Source organism: Lampetra fluviatilis, chromosome 25 (genome assembly GCF_964198595.1).
Source record: "Lampetra fluviatilis chromosome 25, kcLamFluv1.1, whole genome shotgun sequence".
Taxonomy (NCBI): domain Eukaryota; kingdom Metazoa; phylum Chordata; class Hyperoartia; order Petromyzontiformes; family Petromyzontidae; genus Lampetra; species Lampetra fluviatilis.
In genome coordinates this window covers 1,000,824-1,025,939 of record NC_136299.1, presented here as the reverse complement: position 1 = coordinate 1,025,939, position 25,116 = coordinate 1,000,824, and the positions used below count along the sequence as shown (strand labels likewise).

General features: G+C 50.5%; 2 protein-coding genes across 4 annotated transcripts in view; one reads left to right on the top strand and one right to left on the bottom strand.

Annotated features, from left to right (window-relative positions):
• LOC144941642 (putative acyl-CoA dehydrogenase 6) overlaps positions 1 to 8,724 on the bottom strand; it is a 50,926-nt gene extending 42,202 nt beyond the window's left edge. Inside the window, exons 1-2 of the mRNA XM_078867987.1 lie at positions 8,496 to 8,724; positions 2,523 to 2,643 (exon numbers count right to left, since the gene is read on the bottom strand). Of these exons, the coding sequence (XP_078724113.1) occupies positions 2,523 to 2,643; positions 8,496 to 8,681 (307 nt within the window). The 5' untranslated portion in view covers positions 8,682 to 8,724. The remainder of the gene's footprint in view (positions 1 to 2,522; positions 2,644 to 8,495) is intronic.
• A 5,870-nt stretch (positions 8,725 to 14,594) lies between these two features.
• IKZF5 (IKAROS family zinc finger 5) lies at positions 14,595 to 23,804 on the top strand. Of its 3 annotated transcripts, none has more exons than XM_078867985.1 (5): positions 14,595 to 14,774; positions 16,969 to 17,159; positions 17,702 to 17,872; positions 19,116 to 19,133; positions 19,888 to 23,804. In XM_078867985.1, exons 2-5 carry the CDS (start codon positions 16,982 to 16,984, stop codon positions 21,261 to 21,263), a joined length of 1,743 nt encoding a protein of 580 aa, XP_078724111.1. In that variant the 5' UTR covers positions 14,595 to 14,774; positions 16,969 to 16,981; the 3' UTR covers positions 21,264 to 23,804. The 3 variants fall into 3 exon arrangements, with proteins under 3 accessions (XP_078724111.1, XP_078724110.1, XP_078724112.1); XM_078867984.1 differs by having other exon boundaries at positions 14,728 to 14,783; XM_078867986.1 differs by lacking the exon at positions 19,116 to 19,133 and having other exon boundaries at positions 14,728 to 14,783.
• Positions 23,805 to 25,116: the final 1,312 nt, after the last annotated feature.

Below are 25,116 nucleotides of genomic sequence, written 5' to 3'. Positions count from 1 at the left end.
CCTTATAGTCCTCCATGACTTATGATGAGATGGGATGAAGAGCTGCAGTGTTATTGCATGGTGGTGCCGACTGTCTATGGGGTAAACTCACACGGGCGGTCCATGAGAAATTAATGCACCTCGGAGTCCGTAAAACCTTGCTAACACTAAAGCGTGACTTCTATTGGCCCAGGATGACGGACGATGTATACCACATGGTAAAAGGTTGTACTGACTGCGCACGCCGCAAGCCACCATCGAGGCAGGTCCAGCCTCCATTACAATCTATCACGGTATCTCGTATCAATGAGCTAGTCGCTCTGGACATTCTCGGGCCATTCCCCGCCACTCAGAGGGATAATACACTTCTCCTGGTCGGGGTGGAATACCTGTTGCAGTGGCCGGTGGCATGGCCTCTGCCAAACCAGTCGGCAGCATCCATTACAGATGCGTTTTTGCACAGCTAAGTCATGGACAAGGGGGCTCCTGAACATCTTCTTACAGATCAGGGGCGGAATTTTTCTTCTAAATTGTTACGTTAGGTGTGTGACTCCCTGGGAACAAAAAAAATTAGGACCGCCCTACCATCCTCAGACGAACAGGATGTTGGAGCGCTTGCACAGGACCCTTACATCCATGTTGTGCCAACAAGTTAATGAGGCGCAGTTGGACTGGGACTTGTACATCCCCGGTGTCCTGGCCACATATAGGATGGCCCCTAATGCCTCAACAGCTGGGCATGGATTTGGGTAAAAAGAGAGCCATCATGCCCATGCAGGTCATGTTTAGGCGTTTGACGGAGGCGTGGGAGGCGTATCAGGGAAATTTGGCCAAAAGGCAGGCCGCGAATGAGAAGCTCGTAGGACAACGAAAGTCTGGGACCCCATGGACTGCTGGAAACAAGGCTTGGCTGCATTGTCCCCAGGTGCCCCTGAGTACATCCCCTAAAAATTACACCGGCCGCGGCAGGGCCCTGGTATGAGTTCAAGAGGCCGCAGTGCGTACATATACAAGTCGTTCGCCGTCGCTGGTTTGTGCACCCGTCACAGTTAAAACCCTATGTTCCACCTTATGTTGACGGTTCATCTCCAGAGCGGTGGGTGTCTGATGTGTCTGACGAGCTGGGGCGAATGAGCCCAGAAGTTGCTCTTCAGGAGGAATGCATTGTACCGCTCGCAGGATCAAAGCACCTGAAGTCCGGAAATCCCCCCACAGTGCCTCCGTGTGATTGACTGCGTGTGGAGGCCCGGTCGCCATCTTCTTCTCCCAGGGAGGGGCCACACTCTTTAGGTTATTTGTGTGATGTCCCGGTGGTCCCCAGGATGCAAGTTCCTGCTGGAGATGGGGGACCAGCGTCAAGGACTCGCTCCAAGAGCGCTTCGTTCCGCTGAACCACTCGCTTCCCGTCGTTCAATTGAATTTTGATGTCGTCTGGCGGGTGGCCGCAGCCACGCGCCGGGCTGTGGCTTCCGGTTGATCTGGGGTCCTTCCCGATGCTCATGGGCTGTGGCATGCCGGCGGACATCGGGAATTGATACGCTTCCCTCGTGGTTTGGGGTTAATAGTTAAGGGGTTTTTTTTCTGATGTCCGTTAACCCTCCCTGTTAGGCAAATTGCGTTAGCACACATTATTATAAGCCTTCCCCCTCTCCTTATGTGATTGTTGTCAGCAAAGACGGCTGTTTTTTTTTTCATGAGGGGGGGTGAGGTAGTGGCATAGCACTGGCTGCTGGTGAAAAAGGGGAACGGTGCTGTACGGCAGTACTGAAGACAGCAGGCCATGAAATACACGAGACGGGGAGATCTCGGGGAAAGGTCACAGTAGGGGCCCATCGGGAAGTCTCGGGAACCCGCTAGTAGGTTCCAGAAAGGGGGCGTGGCCCGGGGTGGAGCGAGGCCACGCTGAGAGTATAAGAGGGGCCGCTGTGGGGGACCTCGTGGCTGTTGCTGGAAGTGGGATCCCCATTGTGCTGCTCAAGTCCACCATTGTCACCATCTCGTCGTCGTCACCATTCTTCTTGTCGTCGTCTCCGTCTTCACCATCCCAGGGTGCTGTTAGTCAGACAGCCTACCAACTGTTCTAAGTAGTGCCGCCGACAACACCTTATGGGGATGACTATCTGCTCTTGACTGCTTTTGTGGGAACGTGCTGATGACATCACACCACCTATGCCCAAGACTGAAGAAGAGCTTCACAATTCTGGCAGTGGCCTGATTGATCATGCTGTGGTTGCAACTACTAGCAAAACATCGGAAATTGTTGAATGTTTTGGTTTTCTTTCCGACATACCGGTGTGCAGAAAAAAATATTGGCCCATTTTCTTATGCAATAACTTTATTTGGCTGTTAGGTAAAGGAGAGTGTGCGACACACATTGGCATTTTACTCACGATTTTACCCAAATTCAATTATGAACCATATTGGTTGTGTGAAAGCCTAAGTGTGAATTTAGTGTTACATTCGCAATATCAACAGTATAGTGGGTAACAATTAGCACTTGTAGTGCTATACAATATATCATTGCAATGTGCTGTAGTCATTACCTGTGGGCTTATTTACGCCAAGGAAGCCAGCATCCCCCAGAGTTTTGAAAATCTGTCGCGCTGGAAACTTTTTCTCAGCCTCCCACTTGTCCACGTGAGGATTAATCTCCTTTTCAATCAACTGCAGTGACACAACGGCAACATCGAGTCGGCATCAGATCAAGAGAAAAATTTAACTTTTGTCAGGCATCAGACAAAAGTTACGATCAAGTCAAAGCAAAATCTAAATAATCTCCTGCTGCTAAAATTAGTATTTCTGTATTGGTTGCTCCATCTCCTGTTTCCAGCCCTAATCCAGTGCTGTACATTCTACGTTTCTATGGTGTATACAAGTTTCCAGCCACTGTTGACTTCCCCACAAAATCCCCCCTGAAGGATTGATGAGCTGAGTCAACCCCCAAGCAGGATTTGAACTCACAAGCTGCCAATTGCAAGCCGATTGCTCTACCACCGAACCACCTGACCGAATAATAGTTCACATGCTACTACAGTGATGTGAGAGGTATATGACGAGTGGTAAGTGTGGCGCGTGGTATCAGGTCGGTGTCATACCTATCATTTTACCACAGTGTATACATTTACATCTCTAAATCACATGATGAGATGGTGTATGTGCTATGAAGAAGGGCTATTGCCCGAAATGCCACTTAGATTTATTTTCCTTTTAAGCCTGCAATGTGATTGATGGATGTGTTCAGTTATTTGTGCCTGTGTACTACTACCAATGTAGCATCATCAAACCATGCGTGCTATTCTGTTTGTGTGTATATCTCCATGATGATGTGTAGGAATGGTGGCTACAGTCAGTTGCACAGGTCGTACAATCTACGCTGGGCACAGCATTCTATATTACACCTGTGCTCGTGTATCTGCATTGACTCCCAGTTCAAATCCGCATTGATTTTAAGATAGTCCAACTTGTGTTCAAGGTTTTAAATAGGCCCAATTCACCTTATTCACGAAATGATTCAGCCACACACTCCACTAAGATCTCTGAAATCTACCAATCGTGCCCCTACAAAACATACTGCACTGCAGGCTTTGAACCTGGGATCATCACTGGGGTTTTATTTGTAGGGAGCCCAGGCTCTGAAATTCCCTTGCTCTTGGAGGTCAGGCACTCACAGTAGAGGTGTAATAAGGGACTCGATCCTGGTTCTGTCTCCGTCGTCCTTTATTCGGGTTCTTACACTTTTCCCGCACGGCCCTCGCTCAGAGCTCTCCCCTTGGCAGCTCCGTAGCTGCCCTCGCTCCCGTAGCCTCCACACCTCTGCAGCTCTGCTGCAGAGCCCTTGTGCAGTCCTCCGGCTGCGCTCACTGCAGCTCCATCGCTGCTCTTACTGCAGCTCCACTGCTGCCCGTCGTTCCTCCGCGCTTGGTCACCGCTGGCCGACGGTGCCAAGTCTTACTCCCCCGTGTGTGTGGCAATCTCGCCACTCCTCGACCTCCGCCCTGCGTAGCCTCACTCTAACTCCGTCTCCCACACTCTCTCGTCTCTTCCGGTATCTCTCCCTTAAGACCTCACCCCTCTCACCCACGTGACCTAACTCCTCCCCCCATGACGTCATATCCGCGAAGCCGTTTACGCCCGCATTACAGAGGTATTCTGGTTTGAAGATCCCACCACCTGTTTAACGAGACCTCCTCTCTGGAGCCATGTGTGGTTGGATATGTAGTGGGCAGGAGCTGTATGTGGATGGGTAGGTGGTGGGCAGGAGCTGTGTGTGGTTGGGAAAGTAATGGGCAGGAGCTGTCTGATTAGCTCGGTAGTGGGCAGGAGCTGTATGTAGATGGGTAGGTGGTGGGCAGCAGCTGTGTGGTTGGGCAGGTGGTGGGCAGGAGTTGTGTGTGGATGGGTAGGTGTTGGGTTGGCTGGGTCATGTAGCCCGCATGCCCAACCACGGCATGCCCAAGCAGTTTCTGTTTGGCCGGATAGAGAGGGCTAAACGGGCACGATTCCGGCTAGAGAAGAGATGCACTGATGCGGTAGACGAAGAATGTGCAGCTGGGTGGACTTGCCGAAGACCAGTACCAGCGGTGTTAAGATCGGCCTCTATGGAGAAGACTAGTGGAGAACAATACTGGTCAGTTGGAGGCAGCTGCTCTCCAACAACAACCGAGGGCAGAGGAGCAATGCTCACAACACCAAGTGGAGCGCTGGGTGGCTAAGATGCAGCAAGTTGGCACAGTAGGGGGCACAGCTGGCGCATCTGCCAGTCAGTCAGCCGATGGCACCTGAGTCTGCTCCGTGACCTCCTGTCAGCGAGCCTTTGACACTTCATGTGACCACAAAGTGCACCTGGCCTGGCACAGGCACCGTGGTGATGTTACCGTCACTCAGTGATGATTGGCGGGTATTGGTATTGGTGTGTGTGCGTGCCCAGTGTGTGTTCGTCTTTGTGTCTGCCTTTGTCTTATCTTTGTGTGTGTCTTTGTGTCTGCGTGTCTTTGTGTCTGCATGTCTCCGTTTTTGTGTGCGTGTGCACGTGCCCCGTATGCTTGTGTGTGCAATTGTGTTTATAATTGTGTTTACTCATTGTGCCCCTTCCAACAAGCAAGCCAGCATCAGGACTCAAAGTAAGTGAAAATAAAACAGATTTTTTTTCTATTCATATTACTTTATTTTATGTTTCATTTACTATAAAGTATTTTTTTACAGTATTACATGAAAATGTACAATATTTATTTTTATTTATGAGTTAAAAATGTTTCCCTTTTTTTGAACCATAACCTATTTCAAATCACTGACCGTAGGGGCAATTAAATACAGCACATTAGTGTTCCAACTTGCAAATCGTTCGACTTACGAATGGGCCACAGGACCTAATTATGTTCGTAAGTCGAGGAATGTTCATTTTATTAACTAGAGCATTGAGTATCTTGATTAATCAATTGGGAGCTTGATAAACAGTGAAATTACATTAAAACTAACCAGAATATAAGTAGGATTAAGTTAAGTAGCTTAATTACATTATCAAGTGTTTAGAGTTTTTCATAAAAGAGGAAGAGTTGCCAATGTGGGGCTGTATTTGCCCTGCTTTGTATTGTGCCAATTTATATATAGCAGAACCAATTGTGGCACCTGGGTCTGTCCCGTGACCTCCTGTCAGGGAGCCTTCAACACTTCATGTAGACTCAAAGTACATCTGGCCTGGCACAGTGATGACGTTACCGTCACTTAGTGGCGAATAGCGGTTATTGGTGGGCAGGAGCTGCGTGTGGTTAGGTAGGTAGTGGGCAGGAGCTGTGTGTGGTTGGGTGGGCAGGACCTGTGTGTGAATGGGTAGGTGGTGGCAGGAGCTGCGTGTGGATGGGTAGGTGGTGGCAGGAGTTGTGTGTGAATGGGTAGGTGGTGGGCAGGAGCTGTGTGTGAATGGGTAGGTGGTGGGCAGGAGCTGCGTGTGGATGGGTAGGTGGTGGGCAGGAGCTGTGTGTGGATGGGTAGGTGGTGGGTAAGAGCTGTGTGTGGATGGGTAGGTGGTGGGCAGGAGCTGCGTGTGGATGGGTAGGTGGTGGGCAGGAGCTGTGTGTGGATGGGTAGGTGGTGGGCGGGAGCTGCATGTGGATGGGTAGGTGGTGGGCAGGAGCTGTGTGTGGATGGGTAGGTGGTGGGCAAGAGCTGTGTGTGGATGGGTAGGTGGTGGGCAGGAGCTGTGTGTGGATGGGTAGGTGGTGGGCAAGAGCTGTGTGTGGATGGGTAGGTGGTGGGCAGGAGCTGTGTGTGGATGGGTAGGTGGTGGGCAGGAGCTGTGTGTGAATGGGTAGGTGGTGGGCAGGAGCTGTGTGTGGATGGGTAGGTGGTGGGCAGGAGCTGTGTGTGGATGGGTAGGTGGTGGGCAGGAGCTGTGTGTGAATGGGTAGGTGTTGGGCAGGAGCTGTGTGTGGATGGGTAGGTGGTGGGCAGGAGCTGTGTGTGGATGGATAGGTGGTGGGCAGGAGCTGTGTGTGAATGGGTAGGTGTTGGGCAGGAGCTGTGTGTGGATGGGTAGGTGGTGGGCGGGAAGCGGTGGTGTAATGGTCAGCGCACTGCGCTACTAACCTGGTGAACCAAGATCAATTCCCGTTCATGGGCCAACACCACTGACGATTATCTGAGCTGGTCTTGGGCTTCCCCTAGGTTGACTCAGCCTCAAATGAGTGCCTGGTACAGTGTGTAAACATCGCCACTGGGGAGACAAAGGCGGTTGGACATGTGCCGTGCCAGCTTTCATAAGTGCTCGCTAACAGCACTTGCCCCAACAGTCTGTTAAGGCTATCCGGGTGATATTTCTCTTTGGTGGTCAGCAGCTGTGTGTGGATGGGTGGGTGGTTGGCAGGAGTTGCGTGTGCGATTGTGGTTGGCTCGGCAGGGAGTGTGGGGATCGTAAAGGTCGTGTTGTTGTGCTGGAGTATCTTTCCACACGTCACCTGAAGTAGGCCAAAGTTAAAACACTTTTAGCATTGGATTTTGCTATTAAACAGCTACACGGACATAGGTAATAGAAATCCACGTTTTAACAACTATATAACTTTACCTAATATACTGCAACCCATGTATTGATGTATAGCATAACATAGTAAAGACAAATTACAAATTGTACTACGTTGTAAAGGTGACTGCAAGTTAATGGCTGCCTTCAATGTTCTTATTATTCTGCTTAAGTCTAAAGTCAGAGGGATGTGTTCAAATCAGAACGGATGTGTTGCTCATCTTCTGTTTACGGTCCTGAGCCAGACGTCGACAGTTATGATGGTATGATGGGCTGAGTAAACCCCCAAACAGGATCCGAACTCGCAATACTGCCGATTGGGGGGGATTTCAACGTATTCCACACTGTGGACTACATGCATACACACAAAAACCATAGCGAACCATAAATGAACTCAATTTATTATAATAACTCTACAAAGAGTGCCAAGTTGGGTCAAGCTATGAGAGCAAGACAATAATAGCCATGCACGCGTGAGATATTGAAGGAAGCTCGAGATCAGAATGATGAATTAAAGACCAGCGAGAGCTGCATGGGTCGCTTTTGTAAGAGTGAATGTAGCAAGGAAAAGCAACATAGCAGCTGATGAAACATTGAATGCTGAAACCGGTCCAATGTCTACTTGTGTTGAACCAACGCTGTTTTACTGACGCACTTCCCAGACAGCTGTGTGGATGATGGGATGTGTAAAAAAGAAAATCTGTTGTGCGTATTGACTGTTCCCTGAGAACGTTCGTAATCAGTGCATATTAACCACCTGGAACGGGCCGCAAACAACCAAGGCAATTGGCACAGCACAAAGAGTTCACACAAAGTGCGAGACCTCCCGCCGCTCGTGTAACACTCCACACAGACACGTGCACAATGACGCACGGCGCCCTAACCTTGAGACTGCCTCTGGCATCTCGACACACACCGACACACAGCTACACACAGTGACAAACAGGCGACATTAGCCACCGGTTGACGTCACTACGTCGTTTGTGCCAGACTAGGTTCACATCGAGGCCAACACACTCACTGACACAAAGATCCCCCAACCCCCTGTGTAGTGTTCTTCAACGACTGTTGGGGGCAAGTGCTGCTGAAAGCGCTTGCGAACCGCTCGCACGGCACACGAGGGGGTGATGATGTGGCCAACAACCACGCTGCTAGCCCGGACGCCTTTGTCTCCCCAGTGCTGATGTTTACATACCGCATCAGGTACTCGTTTAGACACTGACACACACGCACTGACGAACACACCGACACACACCGACGACACACGGACACACACCGACACACACGCCGATACCGACACACACCGACACACAGACAGACACAGACCGACACACACAGACACACACCGACGCACACGCCGACACCGGCACACACGCTTACACTGACACACACACCGACACACAAGCTGACACCGACACACGAACAGATACACACTGACGCACACGCCGACACCGGCATACACGCTTACACTGACACACACACAGACACACACCGGCGCGCGCACCTTGCGCAACGCGCTTCTCAGCTGCGCGTGCTCCTCGCTCCGGACGCCCGCGGCTCCCCGCGCTCCCGTCTCGCCGCTCCGCTCCCCGGGCCGAGTCCCCGCGGCAGCGCCTCGCGCCAGGCGCGGCGGGGCGCGCGAGGCGGCGCGACCACCGAACCGCAGCAGACGCGACGACATCACAGACATGGCAGGGGCGGAGAGCGGAGAGCAGCCAGTGGCGTGGAACTGTTTGCAGTGGCGGAAGTTGAGGGGGTCTCAGTGGGAGGTGCCTATGGGGGGCGGGGCCGGCTGGCGGGGTCGAGGGGCAGGGCCAACCGACACATCTGGCTCATGAAAGCGTGGCCGTCGAATAGCTGCTGTCGAGGTTACTCCGTGATGGATTCGGCACAGGATGCACTGCCGGGGGAGGGTTACGCCCCCTTGTTTGAAAGGTTTACCTCGTATTGTGCTGTAGATAACGACTGGATAAGTATTAGGTACAGGCGACCCCCGCACCTACGACCTAATATGTTCCTGAGCGACGGCCGAAAGTGAAGACGTCGTAAGTCGAAGCCTTATTTCCCATAGGCGCAATGTTATACATGAGGGTTCCGTTCCTGTAAACCCATTACATACCATAAAAATACCAAAATTGTCCACAAAAGAAATGAAAATAACCCTAACAAACATTTATTGTAACTGAACATCACCATTATCAACATTTATTAAGTAAAAACAAACACTTAGATTTGAAAGTCCTTAAGTACTTTTCTGCATGTGCATCACATTTCCTCTTCTCAGATGGAGCGAAAGGCGAACATTTTTCAAAATTTGAAGAAAAACTACAAAGAAGTGAAAGAGCGTTGATAGAGAGACGCTGCTGCATTCGCTCTCGGCGCAGCTGCAGACTGTCGGGATATACTGCACATTCGCATACGGCGGAAGAGCAAGCAGCGCATGATAAGTGCAGACTCGTCGCCAATTAACTTGGCATCGGTAGCAGTCATTAGGCGGTCGTAGATACGAGTTTTGATTGTCTCCTCTTCCTGTCCACTCGCTCTCTGGCCCATGTGATATGAGGAAGGGCAACTGGTTGCCCAAAACGTGGTCAGTTATATATATTGTTTATTCAGGGGAGTGCGAGGGAGGTTATTGGTCTCCCCATTCTATTCCGCCACATCCAGTCATCACATGAGCTTCGCCAGCGCTCGCCCCATTAACAAACACTGAGAACGCCGCAACTCGATGTGTCCGAACGCCGGGTGCATCTGCCAGTCACATCTCAATTAACCCATGACACCGGAGTCTGTCCTTTAACCTCCTGCCAGCGCACTTCGATACTTCAAGTGGGCTCAAGGTTTTCCTAGTCTGGCACAAACGCAGTGGTGATATCACCGCCACTTCGTGGTGAACACTGGTTGTTGTCATAATATACATTTCCAGGAAAGACAGGAATCACCTTAATCCAGTGCAAACTTTATTTGTGTAGTGACAATAGAGCCTGCATGTGGTGTGAGGGGACTAGTAGCCACGGGAGGTAATGACAGGGGTATAAGTTGTGAGTGTGAAGGGACTGGTGGCTACGAGAATGATCGAGAAGGGGGGCGTGGCCTCGGATGGTATATAAGGGAGATGCGCGGAAGACTCGAGGCTGTTGCAGTAGGATCTCCGCCTGATGTCAAGTGAACATGTCTTCAATAAAGTGACATCTCAAGAGAAGTGTGTCAAGTCGTCATTGCATGTGTTCTATTGAGACACACTCTTGAGTATGGAGGCAACACGTTTTATTCATTAACACAACAGGTAAGTCTACACTCAACGGGATAACGACTGGGGGTGGTGACCACCCTGGATAGCTCCATAACACTCATGGGAACACTGTATAAACTGCCGGGCCAGCTAACACGTTGGCCGGCTCTTGACGACTTCTCTCACGCCCGAAGACCGAGGATCCAAGACTTGGCGGGCAGGCCCCATCTCTCTTCGACAGCACTCCAACGAAGGTAACGCTGCCGGCTTCTCCACCCCGGCTTATATCCGCTCTGGCGTGGCTCCGCCCCTGGCCACGCCCCAATCCAGATTCTTCTCGAGGGCTCTGGTTCCCCATCACGTGTCCCTCTCGCCCCCCTTGGGGGGGTAGCCCCTTCCACCTCGTCCGGTCACGTGTCCTCCCGGGTTCATCAAAGGCCACGTCCTCACGCGCTCTTTCTCACCGTTGCCAGGGCCATGCCCCTACAGCACCCCCCGTTACTGGGTACTATGGCTGCCCTCTAGTGGCGCCTAGTATGTCACTACATTTGTGTACTGACATTGCTGGATGTCACTGCACGATAATGTGTGAAGCGGGTGGCGAAATGTTGGCGTCGCAGATATCCCTGCGAGTGGCTTACGAATGGCACTGCGCTCTGGGTGTAGTGCCAGCCCCGGGAAGATAGGGGGCGGAAGAGAGCCAGGGACGGTACGGGGTTGAGAGGGGCCATGGCACTCTGGTTGAACCCGGAGGTCTCGGGGTACAGACCCCGGGACCCCCAAAGAGGGGGCTGGGGGGGACCACGGGTCCAGGGACAGGTCCTTCTCGAGGCTTCAAAAAGGTGGGCGTGTCCCGGGGCGGTGCGAGCCCGAGACCGGGAATATAAGCCAGAGCCCTGAGTGGCACCGGCTGTTGTTTTCTGGATGAAGATCCCCACCTCGTCGCCTGGAAGAGGAGCTCCAACTACAGGACCCAGACCCAAGCTGGGGGCCGGTCCGAGATAGCCACCCGCGTGTTAGAGTAACTATCCCTTGTGTCAGGGCTGTTATTGAATAATCGTGTTGCCTCCAAGAAGAAGTCTCGGTCTCCATCTGTACCCACTACACATTTAATAAATTTCAACTCTATGGAAACTCAGGGCTGGAAATGGGAAGAAATTATTGGAAAACTCATAAATTATTTCCCCTACCCCCCCACTAGATCTGGACCGTACACTAGATCTGAGGACGAGGAGTTTAGCTTCTTGTGTGGGTATCTGTGCGTGCCTGGGAGTGTGGAGGGCGGTAGTGTAGTGGTGAGTGTGCTGCACTAGGAACCTGGCGTAGCCGAGTTCAATTCCTGCTCACGGCCAACACCATTGACTATTATAGTACCTTGTGTGGTGCGTAAACATCGCCACTAGGGAGACAAAGGCGGCCGGGTGTGGTGCTGGCCACCCACCTTCCCTCGTGTGTTGTGGCAACCTTCATAGATACTTGCGAACAGTGACTTACCCCCAACAGTGGGTCTCTGTGGGTCCATCAGAATAAGTAGACCTAAGTAAATTGCAACCTCTCTGCTCCCCGTGGCAGCCACACCAACATTGTTCTGCCACCTCCTGGCCCCCACCTCTGTCCCTCATTTTAAAAAATCCCCCCCCCAATTGGATGTCTGCGGTACCAGTTGACTAATCATATTTTGCCCCTCTAACCCCAATCTCCCTCCCTTAATTTAACAATGCTGCAAACGTATTGGTTAATCCCTGTTCAGGTGGTTGAACATTTATCCACAAAATTAAACTCGTCTACAGCAACAATTGGAATTCATTGAGTGAAAAGCACTCTTGTGCTACAAGTGTGCTACTGGACAACAGCGTATAGGAACATGTGGTCTTAATTTCCCTATCACTTTATATGCTCTACAAACAACGTGGCAGACCCTGAGCTCTATATGAATAGCATGATCCGTATCATGCATTCAATGAACAACACAATGCAAAACCAACATGAAACCACAACAATGTTTCCAATAACAGCAAATATTCTATAGAAGAATAAAAGTTAGGAAACAGTATCATAAAAAAAAATCAAGCCGACCACACGGGTTTGAGGAGTCCCAACTCAAACAGGTGTAATGCGAGCATAAATGGGGTTCCTGCTGGGCTCTGGCCCAATCACACGGCCCGGGGTATTGAGGGGCGGAGCCCGGTCTGGGGGGCATGTGGGAGGAGCCGCCGTTCACCTCGGCTCCAATGGGAAGCGAGGTGAATGGGGGTGGAGCCAGCAGGGCAGTACGGGAAGGCCGGATCTGACGATCTGGAAGGGGAGGAGTCAGGGTCACGTGGGGTGAGAGGATATAAGTGGGAGCCCGGAAGAGATCAAGGTCAGTTGGGGAGGTTAAGAGGCTGAGCCACGTTGGGTGGTGAGAGGAGATCCGCGCCATCGGCCACGTGGCCGAGGGACCTTCAGCACGCCGTCGGCCAGTGGTGTGCGGAGTGCGGGAGTGGAGGAGACGCTGCTCCGCGGAGGGGACCAGCGGGGTGCGGAGAAAGAACCTAAATAAAAGACCAACAGAGACCAGCAGTGCCTGACGGAGTCTTTTATTACACAGGCATTGTGGAGTCTGGCGACAGCCACTGCTTAAGCCACTCTGGTGTCTACCTCCAGTCATCTCTCCGGGCTTTCCGGGGATTTGAAGGACCTAGTTCTCAGCCACTTGGCTGCAGCAATCCAATGCAACCAGATTGATGGCGCTTCGGAGTTGCATGAGGGGCATCTGATAATCTTGCTCAATTCAAGATCGCTTGAACTATTATCTACTGATGCTTTGCTGTTTTTTGCCGACCGCTTGCTGTTGGGGTCTTTGCTTGGCAACTGCGTTAAATGTCAAATAAGCCATTCCTTTCGTGACATGGTGAACTCTGCGGATCGATTTAAATAGAGGTGACAGGACAACAGACTGCGTTGTGGGCAGCAGAGGGCATTGCCGCAAGGCTCGTTGGTGCATAAGCAGAGGTAAGTGCGACTCAAGGAGAAGATCCACAAAGGGAATACCGTCTGCACTAAACTGTGCAAATCGAGTCGCAAGCCGTAATCCACACGAGATAAATAGTCACTTTATAACTACAAGTCCGTGGACTATCATTCTAAAGATATATGCACAGCTGTCACGTGATGGGGAGAGAGTGCTGTGCTGTATCAACCCACGAGGAGAGCCGTGTCGACACCGTCAGAGTTCAGCCCTGATAGAGTACCACCGCTGCTGTGCTCTCATCAATGGCCCATCGCTGTGACGGGGCCGTCGTCCGTCAAGCTGCTAGCTGTCACAGCTGGCGTGTGGCTGTGTCGCGGTAGCATCGCGCTGTTCACATGGATCTGCACTTCAGCAGTCGAGACAGGGTGCAACGACTCCTGCAAGGGCAAGACGCCTGTCCATTAACTGCCAATAAGGGTACCAGACTGTGATTAAAGTCCATTCATCAAGAAGTCTAACAACTACTTCGTGCATCTGCATTTACTAATTTGATATTGGATGAGTTAATGATGATTACTTTACTCATTGGTTCTTTCGGTAAAGTCACGTATGTAGAAATAAAACAAAATAAATCACGACGTTGCGAACGCAACACAAGCACTCGTCCTCAGATGAAAATGGCGTAAACCACACAGCGAGGGAACACACAGAGGGACATCACACACAGAGCACACAGAGAACGGCAAACTGCACGGAGGCAAATACAGCAAGAAGATGGGAGACGCGAACTCAGCAAACCTTAGAAATGTAATGCGATGCAACCCAGTCGGCCCACAACACAGTTAGACACTGAACCTGGTTGACCACGTATTTCAAAAGACTGCAAAATATTGTGTTTATGATTACCTTTAACTAAACTAAATACTTTAATAATTATTTAATCATTATTCTTAAAAGTATTTTATTTTACTAGGTAAAGCCCCACTGAGCTATATAGTTATGTTTCAGAAGCAACTTGGTCACAAATGATAGCTCAACGAAGTGGCTTATATGGACATTTATAGCAGCCATAAACCCTAAACGCGTGTTTCTAAATGCGGAGGGAAACCCCGGAGGACCCGGACAAAAATCCACGCGACCGCGGGGAGAGAGAGACACTCAAACTCCAAATACACAGCAGCAGGCATCGTCAGGGTCGGGATCGATGCCCACGACCTCCTGCACACCTGGCATGGGAGTTAACATATCGCCTAGTTGAGTTGGTGGGGGGGTACATGTTCTTTGGGTCTTTCGGTAAAGTCACGTAAATAGGTTCAAATAAAATAACAAAAAACTATTTAAAAAATTAATATTTTAGGTTTTTTTTACCTATCTACGTACCGAAAGACCCAAAGCACATGAATTCGTGCGGTAACAAAAGCTTTGAGCCAAGGGAGGTGGGTGGCGGGGTTAGTCAGGGCGCATGACGTTGGCCTCTGTGGAGTAAATTATCGCGGACCCTGCTGCGTGAGGTGGCGTGACGCGAGGCGCGATTCACCGCGTACCCTGAGGCGCGGCCCGGCGCAGGAGAAAGAGGCGAGCAGGGAGCGGAGACCAAAGTGAGAGAGGTGATGGTGGTTGTGGTGATTGTGATGGTGGTGATTGCGGTGGTGATGGTGGTGACGGTGGTGGTGGTGATTGCGGTGGTGATGGTGGTGACGGTGGTGGTGACGGTGGTGGTGACGGTGGTGGTGATTGTGATGGTGGTGATTGTGGTGATGGTGATTGTGGTGATGGTGATTGTGGTGGTGGTGATTGCGGTGGTGATGGTGGTGACGGTGGTGGTGACAGTGGTGATGGTGGTGGTAGTGGTGATGGTAATTCTGGTGGTGATGGTGGTGGCGGTGGTGATGGTGATTGTGGTGGTGAGTGCGATGTGGGTGGTGATGGTGATTGTGGTGGTGATAGTGGTGGTGAGTGCGATGTGAGTGATGGTGGTGGTGAGTGCGATGTGGGTGATGATGGTGGTGAAGGTGATGGTTATGGTGGTACAGAGTGCGATGTGAGTGGTGATGGTGGTGGAGAGTGCGATATGAGTGGTGACGGTTTTGGTAGTGATGGTGGTGGTGTTTGTGGTGGTGGTGATAGTGGTGGAGAGTGCGATGTGAGTGGTGATGGTGGTGAAGGTGATGGTTTTGGTGGTGATGGTGGTGTTGAGCGCGATGTGAGTGGTGATGGTGGTGGTGTTTGATGGTGGTGGTGTTTGATGGTGGTGATGATGATGATGGTGGTGATGATGGTGGTGGTGATGTTGGTGATGGTGGAGCGGTCGTGTGGCGGGTCGCGCGCTGCGCTACGAACTGGGCCATCCGGGTTCGATTTTCGCTCACGGCCAACCAGTGGCGATTATCTGAACCGGTCATGGGCCTCCCCTAGGTCGGCTCGGCCTCAAATTAGTACCTGGTGCGGTGTGTAAACATCGCCACTGGGAAGACAAAGGCGGCCGGGCGTGGTGTTGACGCATCCACCCCCATTGTATGTCGTGCCGGCCTTCATAGGCGCTACTCGTTAACAGCACTTGCCCCAACAGTATGTTAAGGCTACACGGGAGATCTTTGTTTTTTGGTGGTGGTGGTGGTGGTGATGGTGGTGGAGGAGAGTGCGATGTGAGTGGTGATGGTGATGATGGTGGAGGAGATTGCAATGTGAGTGGTGATGGTGGTGGAGAGCGCGATGTGAGTAGTAATGGTGGTGGGAAATGCGATATGAATGGTGATGATGATGGAGGAGAGTGCGGTGTGAGTGGTGATGAAGGAGAGTGCGGTGTGTGTGGTGGTGGTGTTGGAGGAGAGTGCAATGTGAGTGATGATGGTGGTGGAGTTTGTGTTGATGGTGGAGAGTGCGGTGTGAGTGGTGGAGAGTCCAATGTGAATGGTGATGGTGGTGGAGAGTGCGGTGTGAGTGGTGATGGCAGTGGTTGATGGTGGTGGTGGAGAGTGCGATGTGGGTGGTGATGGTTTTGGTAGTGATGGTGGTGGTGTTTGATGGTTGTGGTGATGGTGGAGGGTGCGATGTGAGTTGTGGTGGTGGAGAAGAGTGCGATGTGAGTTGTGGTGGGGGTGGTTAGTGCGATGCGAGTGGTGATAGTAGAGTAGGATAACATACTTTTGATAACATACTGTATGCTACAACACAATGGTACCGGTTTATACGCTGTTTAAATTATAAAATAGCCAAATTGGCATCCTATCCATAAGCACTTTACTTTCTGTCTTCCCTTGCACTCCTGTTAAAAAAATAAAACATCTGCATAAATAATTTTCCACTTTTTGTGTACCTTCAGCAACAGCATAGGAAAACTGTAAAGTTCGTTCCAGAGCTAACCCTTCCGTCTGTAATGAATTGGATACCTCAAGTGGTGGGATGACATTCCATTGGCCATTGACAAAGGTGTAGGAGATTGCTACATTAATATTTCACAGTACACTGTTCCCTGCACTGAATTTAAATTAATCATCTTGTCCTATGGGGCTCCAGCCATAGTAACGTGGAATTCCCACCTTGAGCTCATCGCTATGATCAGGACATGAGCACCATTTCCCCAATGCTCAGAGCAGGTAACCACTTACTTTCAATATTGACATGGTCAGGCTGGGATAGTTTGCAGATTTCACAGGTGTTGCACATTTCACAGGTTTGTTGAATACCAGCTAGGGATTTTATCTCATTGGCGATGCCCAGTTAAGTCTTTTTTTCTTTTAATAGCAGAAACATTGTTGTTGGGCCTGCTGTGGTGGTGTGTGTTCATTACAGATTCACAACCACAATGGCAGACATGGCGGCTGCCACCGTCACCGTAAAGATGGAGGCGGATGGGGACACGGGAGATCCGCCCCAGGACTTTGTCAAAGATTTCCAGGAGTACCTCACTCAGCAGACCAACCAGGTCAATCTCATCTCAGGTTCCATTGGTTCTGAGACAGATCCAGAGCCTCTCAATGGAGGTGAGCATCTTGAGGTTGGACTCGAGTACAGAGTTACGGAGTTCTCCCTTTCCTTCTCACCTCACTTCTAATTTATAAACTTTGGGCCGTGACGTGGTCTAGCAATAGCATTCGCCATTTGTTTCAGAGGTTCATAATTCGATTCCTGCAAGCAGCCCTGGTTATTACTGCGGTGTAGATTAACTGCAAAATACTACCAATAGCAGACATTACAGATCCCCTGATGAAAGTCGAAATGAGTAGGCCATTGTGTGCCAGTGTGGTCTAAATTTTTGAAATCCGAAAACTGGCACCGCAATTTATTCAATTGACTTTACGCGTAGAAATCGTCGCCCCCTACTAGTGGTCGAATGCCCACTTGCAGGCTGGTACTGAATCATCACCTTGCGCTGTACTGCAATTACTGGTGGTCCCCATGGAAATGAGATGAGGTGTGATGTCAGGAGCTTTGGTTTACTGACACATTTAAGCAGGCGTCATGTAAATGCAAAGATTGCTATTGATATTATAAATGTAAACAAATTCTAATTCGTGTGATGCAGTGGGCGATCCCTCAGCCCTGGCGGACAAGATGGAGGGCTGCCTGGAGGATGGGCTCGGGCTGCCGCTCGACGGCTACGAGCGCACGCAGGACGGGAAGCTCAAGTGCAAGTACTGTGACTACGCGTGCAAGGGCACGGCGCGGCTCGAGGAACACATGAGAACCCACACCGGTGGGCACGGCGACAGAGCATGACAGCTGCACACACAGAGCGCACGCCTCACTCGCTCTGCTTTGCCCGCGAGTAGTCTTGTTATTTTCCTCGTGGGTTAGAGCAGCGTTTTTCAACCTTTCTCATTCTACAGAACACACTTGTGCCCGATCTTCTCAGCACACCGAACCAAAAAAAAATCACTGTGGGCTTGGACAGATGGGATGGGACTGCTTTGTAGCTGACATATTTCGAAATCCCTTGCTTATACTCCGTGACAAAAAAATTGCCCAACTGCGTGAGTGTATTTGTGTCTCCATGTTCTGTGCGTTTGTCTCCACGTCTATTTGCTTGTCTACACTTCTGCAACTGAGGGAGTTCAATGGGCCGGGGGTGGGGCTGACATCTATCTGCTGCTGTGCTGCAACAAATGGAGACGAGGGGACGGGAGGTGGGGGTGGGGGCTTCATATTCTAATTCCAATAATTCTGCGGCAGACCTAGGACTTTGCCACGGCACACCTGTTGCGAAGAGTGGACTTGTGCAGGACACGTCATGGCTATAAGTGACAATGGCCACTGGTCAAGAATAACGGAGTGGCAGCCAGCGAGTAGACAGAGCGATTAAATCAGTTAATGTGTTGCTACTGCACATGAACTGAGAGGTATGTGTTTGTGTGTGAAAGTGTGTGTAGCTGTTAGCGCGCTGCACTACGAAAGCGGCAACCCGAGTTCCATTCCCGTTCACGGCCAACACCGGAGATGATTATCTGACCAGGTTCTGGGCCTCCCCTAGGTCAACTCAGCCTCAAATGAGGCTGAGTACCTGGTGGTGTGTAAACATCGCCATTGGGGAGACAAAGGCAGCCAGGCATGCTGCTGACCACTCACTCCCTCGTGTGCCATGCCAGCCTTTTAAATCTCATCTTAAAACACATTTTATTAAATCAGTTTATTCTATTTAGCTTCTGCTCTCTTGGCCTATCCTTATTCTTACAAGGCGTCTTGAGACATTAGTGGAAGGCGTCTTACAAATAAATGTAAATTATTATTATAGGTGCTGCTCGCGAACAGCACTTGCTCCAACAGTCTGTTTCGGCTATCTGGGGATCGTTATCGTTGTAATGTGTGTCTGTGCATGCGCGTGGCCCATGTATGTGTCTGTCTTTGTGTCTTTGTCTTGTCTGCGTGTGTCTTTTTCTTGTCTGTCTTTGTATGTGTATGTGCAATTGTGGTTACTCATTGTGCCGCTTCCAATAAGTAAGCCAGCATCAGGACTCAAGGTAAGTGAAAATTAAACAGATTTTTTTTCTATTTGTTACTTTAGTTTATTTTTTACACTTACATGCAAATTTACAACATTTCTTCTCATGACTTTAACAATGCTTCCCTTTTTTGTTGAACCGTAACCCATTTCAAAACACTGACCATAGGGGCATTTAAATACAGCACAGTGTTCCCTACTTGCAAACCGTTCAACTTAGGAACGAGTCCCAGGAACGAATTATGGTTGTAAGTCGAGGACTGCCTTATACAGAAATTCTGAATTTATATTGTATACAATAGGGAGGTGGCTGGAAGAAGGCACCAGGTGCAGCCATTCCGTCCCAGTGCTTGTCGATGCTTTTGGCCTCCAAGAGCCTTTTCTGTAGTAATCGTCACATCACCCAGGCTCCGACTACCCTGTTGTGGGTGCCATTGTTTTAAACCGGCCATGTGGCTGAGCGGTAGAGCAAGCGGCTCTCAATCGGAAGGCTGCAAGTTCAAATCCTGATCGGCGGTTGATTCAGCCCATACGCCCTCTGGGGTCTATACAATGATTACCGCTTTTGTGGGGAAGTTAACAGTAATTTTCCTCCGCAGATATTCCTCACCAAAACTGAAGCAAATGCATGGGGAGAATGTCGCCCGAGTAAGGAATCGAACCCAGGAACTTCTTGTCGAGCACAAGTGGTACTATTACTCCACCCTGCCGCCCAACTGAACGTGTTTCCCCACCCTTTCTCTTTGCTGTGACCGTCGGCTTTGTTTGCGCAGGAGAGAAGCCTTATCGCTGCCACCTGTGCTCCTTCGCCTCGGCCTACGTGCGCCACCTGGAGGCGCACATGCGCTCGCACACGGGGGAGAAGCCCTACAAGTGCAACCTGTGCTCGTTCCGCTGCAGCGACCGCAGCAATCTTTCCCACCACCGCAGGCGCCGCCACAAGACCTCGGGCCTGGTTGGCCTCTCGGGTCTCGCCCAGCGAGGGATCCTGGCCAACCGCCGCAGCTTGCTGGGACTTGGGGCAGCGTTCGTGCGCAGGGCTCATCACGCCTACCCAGGGCACTCGGGCTCGCTGTCGTCCGCGTCTTCGTACAACTTGCATCAGCACGGCGGAGGCGGTTACGGAGGACGACGTGCGAGCCTGAGCCTCAACATGAGCCCACCGACCATGGTGGGCATGGGCCACGGTTCCATTGCACCGCAGTCCAATGCGAGATTTCACGGGGATGACCTGGCTCCGAGTATGCGGAACTACAGTTCTCTCTCCGACGGCGGCGTCGCCCCGGAAATGAGTGAGGAGACGCCGCTCAGCCAGTTGTCGGCTCTGGCCGGGCAGATTTCCTGCTTGGTGTCTGGTGAAGTTCGCGGTACTCAGACGGCGCACGCCGACCAACGCGGTCGCGCCGGGAACATATGCGAGACGGGGAGGATCAACGAGCAGGAGGAGCTGGACTGCAGCGAGACGCAAGGGATAATCTGCAGCGAAACCGGACAGCTCATCGAAGACGGCAACAAGGATGGATTGGCGTTGCAAGAACGGGATGGAAAAATAATGGAACACCTTTACGCAGCGCACAATTTGGAAATGCCTGCAAACGGTCCAGTGGTCGCTGCATCCATCAGTCTAGCCCAGGAGCATTCTCCAGCTCATTCTAGCCCAGAGCCCCAGTCTCATCACTCAGCCCAGCACCACCACCACCACCAGCAGCAGCATCATCACTCGCAGCCCTCTTCGAGGCAGACATCACCGTACCCGAACAAGCAGGAGAGTGGGCACCACCCTCCCAGTGGGTGCAGCCCGATCAGACTGACGAGCAGCAGTGAGATGAGTCTGAGAGCCAACACGCCGAGCAGCACGGGGAGCCACCGGAGCACACCCGCCCTGCCCGTACTCCAGACTCCCGGCTCCTGCCCCCAAGGGGGGCGTCTCTCACCCATGCGTGGACCCCCGGCCCTCACAAACCAGGCTGACACAGAGGCCCACCAGTGCCCTCACTGTGACATATACTTCCCAGACAATATACTCTACACCATTCACATGGGCTGCCATGGCTATGAGAACCCTTTCCAGTGCAATGTTTGTGGCTACTGCTGCCACGATCGCTACGACTTCAGCTGTCACTTCGCACGAGGGCAGCACAAGCGCTGAAGATGCACGTCAAGGGAACATTGAGATTATAAAAGTAATAAAAATAAATAAGCAGGCAATACACCAATACGATACACATGTCCCTCCACATACAAATTCAAGTTTTCTTTAGACATCCCATCAGCCACACGACCTTCCTTCTAGGAGTGCATAATTTCAGGAGCATATATCCAACACATGCATACTCCAGACTGGTTTTTACATTGTCTCATCAGCAGTCGAGCTTGCTTGAACCAATGTTGATGAACTGCCATGCTAATGATTGTTGCATATTGTATGGTTTGCATCGAAGTAGAACCCATATCTAATAGAAAGGGTCCTTGCCTATACGCCTGACGGCAAGCACGTTATGCCAATGCGTTCTAAGCTTGCTGATGAGACACTAAATGTTGAAACCGGCCCATCGTTTGCTTATGTTGAACGAATGCTGTGAATATGGTCTCCCAGAAGGCCGTGTGGCAAATGTGTAAACAAATACTTGGATTTTTCATCTGGAAAGACGGATATGTGGAGGCATATTGTCTTGATTATTTATTGAGATTACAACTTCGATTCCTCAGCTGGTTCTTGGCTATAAACTGCTGTTAGCAGAAATACTACATTGAGCTTTAGAAAGCACTGGTGTAACGTTGACATTGTGTAATATATTTACCAACAATGCCAATGCATACAATGTTTACATGTAGTGTAGTGTGTAGAGTTACAAATTTATGATTTTTTTTATGTTTGTAACAAAACATTCAGTAGTGACACGGAGGCCTTTTGTCACAGGCTGGGAGTCGCAGCCTCTTTGTTACGGTTAGTGTTTTGCAAGTGTTTGTTACACGCTGTGTATTGTCTCAGCCAAAGTAGTGTTTCGTTTATATTCTTCGGCATGTATATTGAAGCACGGTCATTGTCATTTTTAATCTAAACAAACCTACAACCAATGCAAAGTAACCACAAATAATTTAGAATGTGTAATGCACACAGTTTTCATGTGCTCACTCTCGGGAGAGATTATGGAGAGGCACGGGAATCCAGACAAGCGGGAAGGCGGCCAGAACCGAAGCCAATAATTGTCCAAACTCTCTGGTCCTATATTGGGATGTTTGACCAACGCCGATAGCACTCTGTAAGTATGCATACGTAAGAATACAAAGGGTTGGAGCACGATGTCAGAGTAGTGGTTGAGTTTGGCATTCAACCCCATAATGCAACCATGGTGATGGAATTCACATGCTGCCACCACTGGATTACATTTGTAGGCGAAATTAGAGCCTATGAAGCACCAATACTGCAGTGATTCACAGGCATGCCGCGCAAAAGGCCCAGGTATGCTATGGTATTTTCAGAATCAGAGGAAAGCGTCCCACCCTCTTCTCTTCATTGGTCGTGGCAGAGTGCAAGACAGCTTTCATCCTCCAACTCTAGACTTCTCAAATTATTCGGTCGTGCATGCACAGTTGAGCAGACAGACGGGAGGCACACAGAGACGGACACAGAGAGATGCAACAAACACAACGATCCCCCATATAGCCTAAACATACTTTTGGGGAAAGTGCTGTTAGCGAGTAGCACCTGTGAAGGCCACACAGAAAAATACACTCAAACACAGATATGATGACAGACACGGAGAGACAGATCCACAGTCATGGAAACAACAGCTGCCAATCGCCACTAAGTCGTGGTGACGTCACCCTGCTGCTTGTGCCAGGCTAGGTGAAGTTTGAGGTCACGCGAAGTATCGAAGGCTGGCTGGCACGTCACAGGAGAGGCCCAGGTGCCATTGGTTGACTGAGATGAGGGGCAGATACACCACCTGTGCTCCCTACTGTCAACTTGCTGTTTTTTAGCCACTCGGCGCTCTGCTCATTGTCAATGTCGCTCCGCTCTTTGTAAATGTCGCTCCTCTGCCCTCTGCTATTGTAGGAGGGTAATTGCCTAATTGCCCAGCAGCGTCCTTCATGACTCTCCTCCATGGAGGCCGATCTTGACTTTGCTGGTATTACTCTTCCTCAAGTCCACTAAGCTCCATTTCATCGTTTACCACATTAGTCCATCTCTTCGTTGTCCCATGCCATGTCCGGTTAGCCTGTATCCGATTAAACAAGCTGCTTGGGCAAGCGGTGGCTGGGCATGCGGGGGTATATGACCCAGCCAACGCAGCCTTGCTTCAGATCTCAAGAATTTGTGAGCTTACACAATCCAGCCTGGTTAAACCAGCTCGAATGTTTCTAAACGGCGCAGATGTTCCATTCCAGGTGTCCACGTTTTGTAAGCATAGCTACGGAATGGCCGAGAAAACCTGGAGCTTCGTGTTGAGCAATAGACCAGGTAGCTTCCACACAACGTTATCCCGCTGATGAAACAATGCCGCTCTGCTGATTCGGAGTGAGACCTTTGCTGCCAAACCAGAGCTGGTCGTAAAGCACACGACCCAAGTAGAGAAACTAGTCTCAAACGGTTAGACCATGGGACGCCAAAAGGCGTGGACCAATCAGTTTCAAAGACAATGCATATACTATCGGAGTATGTTTTTGTTTGCATTTTGATCACAAGTATATGTGGTTAATGCAGACATGATTCCTTGTAAAAGGTTTAAGTTTGGTGTTTTAACATCTTAACACCTGTTTTGTTGCCAGAAAAAAGGGGAAAACCTATTCTCATATTTTGATACTGGCAAAGGAAATCCCATGATGTATCCTTACCAATGCCTTTCTCGGCACGTTGAGGGAGATGCCCCGAAAGTTAAAGTCAGTGCGTGTCCCCCTTTTTGAGGACAACCAGGGCATCATTGTAATCCTACGTAACCCGTCCTGTGGTCCAGACAACTGTAATAGTGTCACAAAGGGCAGCCAGCACGCAAACACCACCCTCGGCAATGCGCTTGAAAAGTCATCTCTGCCCAGCGCTTGACTTTGTCTGAGGCTCTGGATAGCCTTTCACACTTCCTAAACAGATGGCACATTAGCCAAACACTCCAGCTACTTCCTCCAAATTTTGAGGTACAGCAGGCCCCAGCATGGTCAACAAGCGGATTACTTTTTTTTATGGAATTATAAAGTTCCTTGTGGTTTTGCACGACTGAAGCATTTTCCCATCTCGGCAATCCGTGACCACCACTCATCCTTGCATTGCCAAACGGCTTTTCGAACCCCTGCGCAAAGGTTGTGGTAAACCTCACTCTTGGACGTTGGATGGTGGGAGTGGGCCTGTCGTTTTTTCTCAGCTAGCCGGAACACCACCTCTTAGCCAGGGTCTCTGGGGAGATTTTGACCGTATCCCCAATGCAGCCATTTCCTCACGGCATCAGGAGATAGGGATGATGCCAACCCCAGTTGGACACGATGAAAATATTGCAACTTTCATCAGCTAGCCAAGGCTATTGTGGGGTTGAATGTGGTCCTGTGTGGATGCCCACCACCCCAGAATGGCAGGCGCATCTTACAGTTGACAAGTCTATGTTCAGTGGGTATATCAGCTCCACGATAGGTCCTGGTGTCGAGGACATGTGCCTGTATTCACTGCTCCGTAACTATGTAGTCCAGCAAATGTGTTTCCTTGGACCCGGCGTGCATCCATGATGTGTGGATGCACCGATGTGTGGAACAGTGTTTTGGTAATTACAAACCCATGACCTGCACATAAGTCTAGCAGCCTCCTACCGTTATTGAGCTAATCTGGCCCATGCCTTCCAGTTACTCTGGCCCACGTGCCTGCATCATAACCCACTCGGGCATTAAATGATTCCAATAAGTTGACTATCCCGAGAAGCCACGTTAGCCAGCACTTGGGATAGGAGATCAGAGCATACATCCGACTCATCGCCCTTGTCTGCATCCCTCCAAGGATTTTCATTTTTGGTGGGAGC

Excerpts from the sequence above, each read along its gene's own strand:
- IKZF5 (XM_078867985.1), top strand. The coding sequence starts at position 16,982 with ATGGCAGACATGGCGGCTGCCACCGTCACCGTAAAGATGGAGGCGGAT. Across the intron at positions 17,160-17,701 it reads TCCAGAGCCTCTCAATGGAG|TGGGCGATCCCTCAGCCCTG; the intron begins GTGAGCATCTTG and ends CGTGTGATGCAG.